This window comes from Elephantulus edwardii, unplaced genomic scaffold, assembly GCF_000299155.1.
Source record: "Elephantulus edwardii isolate Elephantulus edwardi_28Jun2011 unplaced genomic scaffold, EleEdw1.0 scaffold00086, whole genome shotgun sequence".
NCBI lineage: Eukaryota > Metazoa > Chordata > Mammalia > Macroscelidea > Macroscelididae > Elephantulus > Elephantulus edwardii.
Genome location: NW_006399836.1, coordinates 10775922 through 10789342, shown reverse-complemented (window position 1 = coordinate 10789342; position 13421 = coordinate 10775922). Strand labels below are relative to the sequence as shown.

Genomic DNA, 13421 nt, shown 5'->3' with positions numbered 1-13421 from the left:
CAGTCGGAGATAGATCGAACATGCAATCAAGATGCATTGATAATAATGGGTGACTGGAATGCAAAAGTTGGGAACAGAGAAGAAGAATCAGTAGTTGGAAAACATGGGCTTGGTGACAGGAATGAAGCTGGAGATAGAATGATTGAATTTTGTACAATCAATGACTTATTCATTGCAAATACATTTTATAAAATTAAGTTTCCTCCCTTAGAACCTAGGAAATCACTTGGTGCCCAGGGGGCTGGAAAGAGGGAATGACCCAGGGGAACAGGGAGAAGGACTTCCTGAGGCTGAACGGGCAGCTCTGGCTCAGCCTGATAACCAATATCCATTCTTTCTCTGGGCAGAGGGCGCAGGTGGGCAGCGCTAGGGATGGTTGCACCACACGTATTCAGACAACCTTGATGTGGGGCAGGCCCTGTGCCGGGCAGGGTTTAGGGAGGATGTCCGCTCTGCAGTTTCCTGTGTGTCCACATGGTCCAGGAGGGTGACGAATCCATACCAGCAATCATGACAAAGCAGGCCAGTAAACAGTGCCAAGTCCCTTGTACCCAACTTCTCACTCCTTCTCCCTCCAAGAAGATCCAGGCTGTGCCTCACCTTCCCGGCCAGCTTTCCTGGACACTGGGCACCACCTCTCTTTCTCTTGACACCCCACATCCTGGTTGTTGGCAAGTCTTGCTGATGCTGCCTTCAGATGCATCTAGAACGGGAGGCCTCTGAGTCACCTCTGATGCCCCCTACATTCGGGTCTGAGCACCTTTGGTTTGGCCTGCCTCACATCTTCCACCTGGTCTCCCTTTTCCTGCCCGGTCAGCTCTCCAGGGTGTGTGACAGCGGTACAGTCAGTGTGTCAGGAGCTCACACTTGCTTCCACTCAACATGCTTCATGCTCCGGCTCAGAGTAAAGTCCAGGCCCGGGACTTCCCTCCCACCGGCCTGTAAGTCACACAGCTGAGCTGCATGGCCTCTGGCTGCCCCCCCCCCCAGCATGCCTGCCGCAGGGACTTTGCACTGGCTATTCCTTCTGTCTGCAATGTCCTTCCAGGCTGCCATCTCTACTCCTTCACCCATTTCTGGTCTCTGCTTAGTTGTGGCTTTCAGTGGGCACAGTTTGGGCCACCCTGTTGTAAAGTCCATTGAGTCTAGCTAGCCCAAAAGTTGGTAGTTTCAATGTGCCGAGGGGCACCTGGGAAGATAGGTCAGATGGTGTACTTTCAAAAGGTCACAGTCCGAGTGGCTCTGCTCTGCACACGGGGGGTTGGTGTGAGTCAGAACTGACTCCATGACAACTAACGACAACATTAGACCTGAAGCCTCTTCTCAGTTGTATCCTTGCGGCTTCTTGCTTCATCTTTATCCTGCTCCGTTCTTACTCTTGTGAACAACTTCTTTTAATTTCCCTCACCTCTTCATCCATCAAATTGTGCAATTCAATGATTAATCCCCTCTTCCCTCTCTACATCCACATCCCTCTGCTTCCCGCCTCTCCCACCCCTCCTGGATCCTTATACTCATTCTAAAATAATGGTCTTGTACACTATTTATCCTTGTGGGACTGAGTTAGTTCACTCAGCACAATGCTCTCCAGTCCCTTCCAAGTTAGGTAATAATTTATGGAGTTATTGCTCCTGTGTGCTGCATAGTATTCCATTGTGTGCATGTACCATAACTTCTCAATCCATTCGTTTGTGGTTGGACATTGGGGCTGCTTCCATGTTCTTGTGATGGTGAATAATACTGTTATGAACATTGGTGTACAAATCTCAGTTTGCGCCTCAGTCCTCAGATTCTCAGGGTGGAATAGCTGGGTCATGTGGAATTTCTGTGTTCAGCTTTTTGAGGAAGCGTCAAACTACCTTCCAGAATGGTTGTGCCATTTTACAATCCCACCAACAATGTATAAGTGTTCCTTTCTCACCATATCCTCTCCAACATCTATTACTTGCTGCCCTGTTAAACTCTGCTACTCTTACAGGAGTGAGATGGTATCTCATTGTGCTTTTGATTTTCATCTCTCTTATTGCCAGTGATTTGAAGCATTTCTTCTTATGTCTGTTTTAGGCCATTCATCTTGACTTGTGCCCCATGGCAGAGTGGGAACATGTGAATAAGGTGGGGAGACTATTAATGATGGTATCGGTTAATCTTTCCATCCCATGAGGTTAGTGGCAGAAGTTGCTACAAAATCATGCAGCCAAGAAGAAAGCAGTAGAGAAGGCAGTGTGAGTCTTGTAGGGCGACAGAGCTGACATGAGACTGCTACCCCACAGGGCCAGAATCAGGGGTCTTCAACCAACCTTGCTGGGAGTCTGATGGGAGACACAGGACTAAGAGGGCTTTGCAATACTGACCTGGAGCTGCGAGGCTAAAGGTCAGAGGGTTTGCAAACATACTTGACAAGCTTTCCTGACTGAGGAATTAGATCCTGCTGCCAACCTGAACTGTAATCTATTAACTTCTCTGATGAATAACATAGTCACGAATATGGTTCTGCGAATTCTGAGTTCTATGTGGCCATTACAATGGATTGATAGGTTCAGTGAGAACCCTGAGAGGGGCAGTTGGTATTGGAATTGATGTAAATAGGTGCTGGAGCATGGGAACATATCTGATCCCATGGAAATAAATAGGTTTTGTGCTGTGAATGTTGGTGATGGGACTGTCCCCTACGTGATGTTAGTGGAGGTCAGGTTTAGCTGTTGCGTACATTTTATGGCTGCAGTCCACCGACTCACATCAGGCTTGTCACACTTCTAAGAAGAAAACAATGACCATCCTCCCCCATGTGAGGAAACTGATGTCTAGGGAGGTTAATTAGGACAGGGCAGCGCCAGCCTGGACCCTGGGCATCATGTGCCAAAGCCCACCTTCATGGACTCTAGACTCCTGCTGGCAGTCAAATTCTGTAAATTTGCCCCGAAGAATCTACATCTGATTCCTGTGTGCCTGGGTCCTGGATGCGAACCCACACCTGAGTCTTGGCCACCTGGGTCCTGGCTGAGAACCCACACCTGAGTCTTGGCCACCTGGGTCCTGGCTGAGAACCCACACCTGAGTCCTGGGCACCTGGATCCTGGCTGCTTTCCTGACCAGTCTTTTTCCTCCTCCCCAGGAAGCTCCCTGCCACCTGTTGCTGCCAGTGAATCCCTGAGACATGGTCAGTAACTAGTCATTAGGGTGGCACCTCGGTAGGGGGAACTATTCAGGGCCCTCCCTGCTTTTCCTCTGTTCATATCTGGCTCTCAAAAAAGGGTGTGGCCTGGTGGGTGACTGACAGACTATGTCACACACAGGTTCCAGGCCCCAAAGCAGCCAACCCTGGGCCCATCCACCCCATCTCCAGCCTGACTCTGACTAGAATGGAGAGAGCCTGACCCACCCAACAGTCCTGGAGTGGTTGCACTACAGCAGTTTGAGGGTGGGGTGGGTGTCAAGCACACAGTAGGTGCTCAATAAATGTCTAGGTGAAGGAATTACATTTCTCTGAATAATTTTCCCTGATCCCAGGTCACACTGGGGCATCTGGGCAATACTGATTCCCATCTCTTGGACACCACGCACACAGACTCTCTCTCTCAACTTCTTCTGCTTCTCCTTCTCCTTCTCCTCTCTCCTCTCCTCTCTGTCTCCACCTGCAGAGGCCCACAGCCACCCAGACACATGCAAACACGTAGTCATCTACACTCTCTGTGGACAGACATTCAGACGCACAAACACAGACACCAGAAGACACGACATGACACAGACTCATGCTGTTGTGCACCAAGACGGACATGCAGACACTTGGGCACATTCCAATATTTGTACCAAGCCACGGCCTGATCACGTGTCCTCTGTTCTTCACCATTACTCCTCATGCTAAGACTGTGAAGGATGATGACGTGGGGACCACCACAACAGACATAGCGGAGGGAAGGAGGGTTCTGGCTACCAGTCATTAGTGGATAAGGCAGCCAGCTATAGGAGCGGCAAGGGCCCTGCCAGCTGCACCTTTAGGGACCCAGACCTCGTCAGGGAGGTGCCTGGATGCTATTCTTTAGCAGAGTCTGCAGAACTCCTTGGATGCTCATGGGGGGGGTCAGGGGTAAGAATGTTCAGTACGCATCCCATCAGGTGACAGATGGACGCCAGGTCCTCCAACATGTTCTGGATGAGGGCTGAAGTTTGGCCTCCGGGCTTGACAGCCGATGGCTCCCACTTTCTTTACCACCCCAGATGATGCACTCTGGACCCTGGCTCAGCCAGGCCTTCTGGAATCTTCTCCTCCTCTGCCCTAGACCCTCAGTCCCGCTGGTGTAACAAGGACGACGGAGTTTCTTAGTCTGTCTCACCAGCTACCCGCCTGCATCCTTCTCTGCCCCGTGGCCTCTACACCTGCCCATCTAGACTTTGCTTCCCAAGACCAGGAACTCTTCTGTCTCTGTGCTCTGTCCTCTTATGATCACTTGGAGTCTCATGGCGTTAAATGCCACCCATGTGCTACCAGTTTGTATTCCAACCAAAGCCTCTTCTGTGAACCCTAGATTCCAATTCCCTACTGAGCACCCCTGCCACCCCCAGGAAGGCCGTGGGCATGTCCAACATACTGTGGCCAGCACTGACCTTCAGATCCTCCTCCAGCCCCAACCTGCTCCTCCCACGGCCTCAAACCCAGGAGTCATCCCTGATTCCTTCTGTTCTCGCCAAACCCACACACGGATGCAGCCTTTCAGAAAATCTTGTCTGCAATCCTTTCTCTCTGAAATATATTCAGGATCCCACCTCTTCCCACCACTTCCCCAGCTCCCACCCTGGCCCCAGCCACTGTCACCTCCTAGCCGCATCACTGCAGTAGGTTCCCATCCTGCCTGTTTCTTTCCTGTTTTCCTTCAGCCTCTTAGCCATATAGCCATCCCAGGGGCCTGTCAGCACGTGAGCTGGTGTCTGTCCTCTGCTCAAATGCTTCCACACTTCTTATCTCAATCAGTGTAAACACCAAAGTCCTTACTCCAACCTATACAATCCCCAGGGCCTCTCTGCACCTGCTCGGCCTCTGACCCTCTGTGCTCACTCCACTCATCTAACTGGGCTCTGCCTGCTCCTCAAATACTCCAGGCACTGTCTAACTTCAGGGCCTTTGCACATGTTGTTTCCTCAGCCTGGAGTCCTCTTGCTCCAGGTATCTACATGGAACACTCTTCCACCTCCTCAGGCCTTTCTTCAGACTTCTCAGAAGACTTTCTGGACCCCATTCCCTCTCTAATATCCTCTCCCCTTTGTCCTGATTTGTTTTCTCCATGTCATGTATCACACATGGGGCTTACAATCTACAGAGAACAAGCAAATTGTCCAGAACCACATCAACTTGACCTCTTTTAGTGGAAGGGGTAGCATTCCACTCTGAATGTCTCTTGTGAGACGCCCCCCCTGACTGCTCACCACAGACCATGCCCCCTGCTTCACTCCCTGCCGTGGCCCTGAGCACCGCGTGAGAGGTTTTCACTCTTGTGCATCTGTCCATTTATTGTCTGGCACCTTTCAAGAGACAGAGGTGTGGCCTGTTTAGCTAGTTGAGTCTTCAACCCCCAGAAGCTAGAACGGTGCGTAGCACACAGAAAGGGCCTTGCCAGCATGTATGGATTCCATCACAGGAATGAATGCATATGGGAAGCTTAGAAGCTGCTGTTGTGGTTAATACAACCTATTCCCAAGGGGGTTTTCAAAGCTGCTATCAGGCACATACCTAGGAGAGTTTCTGGCCTACTGGTAAGAAGCTGTATTGCAGATCCCAAAGGCATGCGATTTGGACCCACCAGCTGCCCTGCGGGAGAAGGATGGGTCATCTCCTCCCCTGTGATTTACTGCCTCTGAGAACCTGCTGAAGGGCCAGTTATGGGTTGATTCTGACTCGATGGCACACATTACAATAACAACAACAATAACAACAACCAGGTCCTGATCCACTGCTGTTGTTAGCACCTCTTGTCACTGACTGATGGTGACCCCACCACGTACGATGGCACAATATGATGCCTGGTCCTGTGTGCTGTCTCCACAGGACGTTTCAGATCAGACTCTTGAGTGTCAAAGTGGAAATGTGATCCACAGGGCTTTTACTGGCTGACTGTTGGAAGTAGATTGCCAGACCTTTCTTCCTGGCCTCTGTTAACCTGAAAGTGCTAATGAAACCAGTGTTCAGTGTCACAGCAACCCAGAAGCGTCCAGTGATAAACAGTGGGCTGTGCACCGGGCACCCTGGCCAGGAATCAAACTAGGGTTTCCCACATGGAAAGTAAGAATCCTTCCACTGAGTCACCCCTGCCCCATCCTTGGCTCACTGCGTTGCCTTGACTCACAATGATGTTGACAGTGATGGAGACTGGGGACTGCTTGGTAGTCCAGTGGTTAGAGTGCTCAGCTGTTAATCAAAAGGTTAGCAGTTTGAACCCACCAGCCTCTCTGTGGGATAAAAATGAACTAGTTTTCTCCTATAAAGACTTAGAGCCTAGGAAACGTTATGGGGCAGTTCTATTCTGTCCTACAGGGTTATGACCAGTCAACTCAATGTTAGGGTGTAATTATTAGTTTTGGGTTTTTTTTGAGACTAGGGTTCAGAGAGGTGAAGTGACAGGGACATGGCGTCTGGAAGACGTCTAGTCTGGCAGATAAGGGTCTGCATTCTTGAGCCCCTTTCTACCTTGGTTATCCACTGACCCAGAGGACCCCTCCCTCCAATGCCCTCTGGAAACCCAATGCCACATCCTATTTCTGTCCTGCTTCTGGCAGTGCCCGCCTCCCTGCCCATTGCCAGTGACCTGTTACCTCCTCCTGTCCCTTCTGCCTTTCTGTCAGCTTTTTATCTCACTGGGGTCCCAGCCACCATCATCTCTCACCTGAATAACAACTGTATCAGTTTCCCTGCCTGCCTGCCTCCATTCTCACCCTCTTTTGATCCATCCGCCCCATGAGCGGTCAGATTGACTTTCTCCATCAGCTCTCCCTCTACAGCTACCATCACAAGGACACAAAATCTGCTTTCCCCTGTGGTCCTCAGCTAGGCCTGTCGGGCCTCTCCGACTGCGTGCTGAGCATGCGCCCTTCAATCATGCACAAGCTACCGCGGGACCCAGACGTGGATCCCCAATACCCTGCTGCAGCCCTGCTTGGAGGACCCTCTCGAAAACAGGTGCCTACTTCTCCCCATTAGCTCCACCTCTCAGGTTCCCGTCTTCATTCAGAGACACCCACCAAAACCACCTCCTCTAGGAAACGCCCACTGACCAAGGCTCCCTTCCACCCCGGGCTTTCTTTGATGACAAGAACATTATAATCTGTCCCTTTTCTCCAGCTCGCCTTCCTTGCCTCTGTCCTCACCCCTGGCCACAATCCTGGCCAGTTTGTAAAGCTTCAGGGTCACAGCCTCACGTGCTGGCACGTGGTAGCTTTGCTGCGCCCACGTCAGTGGGAACTCAGAGCTGATGCACGCTCCGCCCCCAGCGGCTAATCCCCACCCACCTCCAGTCAACATCACGCCTACCTCTAGTCATGACCACGCCCATCTCCCTTACTGGGGTGAGGTCCTTGGTCCAGACACCCACAGAGCGTGCAATGTTCTCTGGTGACAATTGACTACCGAACATGATAGGAGCCTATGTCCCTGTTGTTTATTAACATTATCTAGCACAGGTCAAGGTTCCCCATACACTGCCAATTCCAGCCTGCAGCCTGTGTTTGTAAGTCACGTTTTATTGTAACACAGCCACACTGTTGTGGCTTCTACCACAACAGCAAATGAAGAAGGGACCTGTGCAGCCAGTCTAAGGGAGTCAGCTCCAACTGTGGCAACCCCACATGGCTCAAAGAGAATCTGTGCTTCCTGGGGCTTTCAATGACTTGTTTTAGAAGTAGATTACCATGCCTTGCTCCTGAGGCACCTCTGGAGGGATTCAAAGGTGCAACCTTTCAACTAGCAGCCAAAAGTATTAACTGACTGAACCACCCAGGGCCTCCTACGACCTGCAAACCCTCTAAGAGTTTCCTGAATCCTGTTATGGATGTTCAAAACATACTGCTGGAATAAGTCAGCTCCACTCAGAATCCCATGCTGCTAAGTCTGTCTTGGAGAGGGTGAAACCAAGTCTCTCCTTGGAGCCTAGGATTTTGAAGCTCTGCCTCACTTTGGGTGCGTGGCCAGGAGAGATCGGTCCTTGGAGAAGGACATCATGCTCAGAAGGGTGGAGGGACAGCGCAGGAGAGGAAGACCCTAGATGAGATGGACTGACACTGGGGAAATAGGGGTTGTGTGTCAGAATTAGTGAGACTGGCTCAGGATAGGGCAGGGTTCAGAGCTGCTGTACATAGGGTCTCTATATGTCTCAGGCAACGTAATGGCACATAACTATAACATACCATGACAGGTTTGGAAGCAGGAGTGGCATCCAATTCCTAAACAACAGTTTCCTCTGGAAACTCTGTGAACATTGATAAATGTCAATAGCAGAGGGGCTTCAGATATTTTGTTCATAGGGTCGTTATGAGTCATGCTCGACTCGAAGACAATCAACAACAACAATGTAGGTTCAAGTCCAGGGATTGCAACATGAACCATACACTCTGCTGTCTTTAAAAATGAGGGAATTGAGGCAGAGGATAGCGGGACAGAGCCGCTGGCAGGTCCTAGATCTTCCTTTATTTAGCAAACAGTGTTTACTGAGCATCTGCTGTACTCCGTGAGCTGTGCTAAGCAAAGCAGTACTGAGTTAAACTTCCTGTCCCAGGAGCTTCCTGTCCCGCTAATGGGGGGCTGCAGCCTCATTGCACTCTATTAGATGAGATCTGTGCCCAGGAGGGCCACTCCCCACATGGCAGCCCAGCCTTGCTCACCCCCAGCCCAGGGCAGTATCCAGCCTTCTTTCTGCCGTACCACGTCTCCCAGGACGAGCTGGAGCTCCGAGGGGCCTCCTCACCAGGTCGTGAGCTCCTTGCTCTGTGCCTCACTCTTCCACCTTCGCCTCCCCGGTACTGAGCATGAGCTTTTGTATACAAAAGGTGCTCAATCCAGGCTGCCTGTACTGGCATCTCTCACATCTCCCAAACAGCCTTGGCAAGAGCCCCTACTTTGTAACAGGTAACGAGAACCAAATGGCCCTTTAGGAACTTCATTCAAGGGCAGAGTCTTGAGGGAATTGGTACAAGGAAACAAGCATTGTAAGAGATACAGGTATATATTAAATTTTTTTCTCCCACCCATTTTCAGAAGATCTGGAAATTGCATCAGGCTTCCTTCCCCCTCTTTCCAGCTGCCTGGCTGACTTCACACTGCATGGGCTTTCCAGTGAAACCCAGATGCCAGGCCAGCCTGAGAGCTGGGTTTGATGTGGGGAGTAATTATTGAAAGAGGCAGGGGAGAGCCGTGCAATAAAACGCCTCTTACATTTTTCATAAATGCGATCCGAGGGTGATGCTAACTGCTCTGCAGAGGGGGCGGGGAGGAAGGCTTCGGTCAGCCTCCCTGTGCTCAGAAGGGCATCGGAGGGCAGAAGTGGGGGTGCATGGGAGAAAACGCGCCTCTCCGGGAGGAGAGCAGAGAGCTTTGAAGCAGAGCCTTTAACCACTCCTGCTCAGCGGAGCTGCTGTCCCGGACTGTCAAGCACCCTCAGCCCCTCTCTTGGAAATCCCTTTCTCTGCGAACAGGTTGCCTTGTTAGTTTTTGTAGATTCTCGAGACTTTTCCTTTGGGTCTCAAAATGCTTTCTCTTGATAATAATAAGTCTCAGGTGGATTTAAGGTCGCAGCAGTTTCACTAGGATTTATCTTTGACTTGATTTATGGGGGAGGAAAAAAACCTCTCTCTCTCTTTTTTTCTCCTCCAGTAGGAGTTGCAATCTGGAAACTGCCTGGTGGGTTTATTCATCCAGTTATTGAAGAACGATTTTAGTGTTTATCACAATGGTGAGCAAAAGGGACAGAGTCTCTGCCCTAGGAGAGATGACAGGATGGGTAAGGAGTACAATCAGACAGGATCACCACTGCCTGGTAGCAGTGCTGGGCTCTGGGCAGCCCTGTGAGAGGCAAAGGGGGCTTCCTGGAGGAGGTGAGGTTTCAGCTGAGACCTAGGGGATGAGTAGGAGTTTGCTGCACAAAGATAGGAGGGAAGGCTGTTGCAGGCAGAGGGTGTGATGAAACAATATTTAGGGGCTTATTCTGTACAGGGAAGTCGACTTGGAAGAGAAAGGTGACCAGTGAGGTCAGGTAGACTCTCTGCTTAGGAGGGATGACAGGGTGGGAACCGAGTGGCTGTGAAACAGACAGGACCACACTGCCTTGCAGCGGTGCTGAGAGCTCTGGGCCCCCAGCCTCCCGACGCAAAAGGGTAGGAGGGAGGCCCAGTTTTCCCTTGCTCTCTGCTGCCACTGGGACCTCTTGTGCAGATCAGGCTCTGTGAAGGATGGAAGGGCAGGACCCACCACTGGGAGGGAGATACACAAAAAAACAACTGCACTTACGGAGGAAATATTCTGCTGTGTCAGCTTCGTAATCTGCATCCTCTGGGAAGTGATCGATTTGCTTGCACAGACCTTTGAAGTTCCCTGCAAAACAAGCGGGAGAAGGACCACATGAGACACACGAGCTTCCAGGGGCTCCGCGCCCACCCCTTGTGCCTCTGAAGCGCAGGCGGCTCTGTCCCCAACCCTGGGAGGCAGGCAGGCAGCGCTTCGTGTGTTTGGACATCTGCCCGGTGAATCAACACACACACACACACACACACACACACACACACACACACACACGACACACACGCGCGCGCGTGCGAACACACACCCACACCCACCCCGTGGTGAAGCCAAGAAGATCTGAGGCCTCAGACTTCAAAACCCTGCCTGTTGTCCCGGCGCTGAGGCTTCTGAGGATCAGCTAAAGCTTGTGGAGCTGGCACGGTTTGATTCCGGCTGGGAACTGCCACCACCGAGCTGATGAAGGCGCCAGCATGCCTGGGCCCCGCTGGGAGTCACCCCGCATTTCGCACGCGAGGAAACAGCAGATTGCTTCTGCAAAGAAGGCCGACCCCAGACTGACGCTGACAAACATTCCCACAGCCCATCAGGGGAGCTGCAAGGCCTGGTCCATCTGCGATTGTGTGGAGCACACCCCCACCCCCACCCTCACCCGCTCTGCAACGGTCCCAAGGCTGCGCCCCTGCTGGGTGCTGGGCGCCCCGCCAAGCTCTTGAAGAACTCCAGCTCGCTTAACTCCCCCCCCCCCCCCCGCGGGGCCGGGAGAGGGGCATGATCATTTCATAGAGGAAGAAACTGAGGCCTGGGGAGGCCCTCTGATCCGAATAAGTACTCCGTGACTAGGGAGTGATGGAATCAGAGCTGAAGAGAAGGCTCAAAATATTCCCTCTGTGATCGCTGAGAGGGTAGGAACCAGCTCAGGCACAATGCCACAGTGGGTGCCCCTCAACCTTCAGGGAGCAAATGAATGAGGCATTGCATGAGACCTTCATAAACCTTGATGGCTAGAATAGAATTTACAATCGCCAGCTTCCTGACAGCAGAGACCTTTGTCTGTTTCATTCACCATCCTGTCCGCAGCTCCAACGACAGCACAACAAATGTTTACTTTCCCTAAATTACTGCTGAAGAGCTGAACAAGTGTTGGGGGAGGACAGAGTAGGGAAGAAGGGCAGGTTCTGTAACTGGATTAGGACCTGGGTTCAATGCCACTTCACAGAGCTGCCTCAACAGGGGTGGGGCGGTGAATGGGCTCCAACTGCTGGCTTTTCAATTAGCCCCCAAGCACTTAAGCTTGGCCCAGCCAATTCATATACCCCATGAAACCAAATCCAAACCCTCCACCATCGAGCCGATCCTTGGGGACATTTAGGTTAGAGAAGTATGAATTTTGAGTGTGTCCAGTCACTGAGACTCTCCCAACCCACCCTGTGGGCATGGCTAAGTATTAGGAGTCTCTGGATAATACATACAGCTATTTTGTTTAGTTTTTAACCCAAAAGATTGTAAGCTTGAGCATACTCTGAAGAGCCTCAGAAGAAAGGCCTGGTGATCTAATAAAAAAAAAAAATCAGCCATAGGAAAACCCTATAGAGAAGCACACTTCCATCTGACACGTAAGAGGTCAGAGTCATCTCAACTGTCACTGGTTTAACTGTTGTGTACCGACAAGTCAGAACTGACCCATAGCTGACCATCCAGTGAGTTTTCAGTAGATTCGAACCATGTGCCTTTGGGGTTGCAGCACAGTTTCTTACCACTAGGCTACCAGAGCTCTGTTTAACTAGTATTAGCAAATTAATATAGTCCTCAATACATGTTAGCCATTTCTTTTCTTACAGAGTCCCAAGACTCCTATCTCATGATGCAGGAGTGCATTTATTCTGTATTACAGATATTGTTTCAATTGTGCATGATTTGGTTTACGGTGCTGGTGAAGAATACTGGATATTCCTTGGATTGCCAGGAGACCTCACAAATCTGTCTTAGAAGCAGCACAGCCAGAAAGCTCCTTAGAAGCAAGGCTGGAGAGATTCAGTTTAATATCCTTTGGGGCATGTTATCAGGAGGGATCAGTTCTTGTAGAAGATTGTCATGTTTGGGAAAGTAGTGGGTCAGTAAAGACAGGGAGACCCTTCATGAGATGGGCTGACTCAGGACTACTGGGCTCAAATGAAGGTGATTGTGAGGACGACACAGGAAGAGACAGTGTTTTGTTCTGTTTAGAGTAAAGATGACTCAAACCTGATTTGATGGCACTGAATAACAGTAACAATAACAATATAGATATTATTCAGGAATTTTGAGGCCTTATTATATAGACCTGCATTATGCAGATGATACAACCCTGCTTGCTGAAACTGTGGAGGACCTGAAGCGCTTGCTCCAGAAGGTCAAAGACTGCAGCTTTCAATATGGATTGAGGCTCAACAGCAAGAAAAAAAAAAGATGCTCACCACTGGGCCAATTGGCAGCATCATGATAGATGGTGAAGAGATTGAGATTGTTCACAGCTTTAGTTTGTTTGGCTCCACAATCAACACTCTTGCTACCAGCAGCCAGGAAATTAAAAGATTAATTGCATTGGGAAAGTCTGCTGTCCTCTCCAAAGTAATGAAGAGAAACGATGTCAGTCTGGAGACTAAGGTGAACCTGATACAGGCCATGGTTTTCTCAATTGCTTGCTATGCATCAGAGAGCTGGACAATTTCTAGGGATGATAGAAGGAGAATTGATGCCTTTGAGCTGTGGTGCTGGAGAAGAGTATTGAATATACCATGGACTGCTAAGAAAACGAACAGGTTGGACCTGGAGAGGGTGAAGCCAGGCTGCTCCTTGGAGGCAAGGATTCTGAAGCTTTGTCTGACATACTTTGGACATGTTGCAAGGAGTGACCAGTCCTTGGAGAGGGACATCATGCTTGGGA

The 13421-nt window shown here is 50.6% G+C and overlaps 1 protein-coding gene across 1 annotated transcript in view; it reads right to left on the bottom strand.

Moving 5' to 3' along the window:
* Positions 1-13421, bottom strand: part of CACNG2 (calcium channel, voltage-dependent, gamma subunit 2) — a 220447-nt gene that overhangs the window by 20019 nt on the left and 187007 nt on the right. The window contains exon 2 of the mRNA XM_006890157.1: positions 10487-10570. Coding sequence (XP_006890219.1) covers positions 10487-10570 — 84 coding nt within the window. The remainder of the gene's footprint in view (positions 1-10486; positions 10571-13421) is intronic.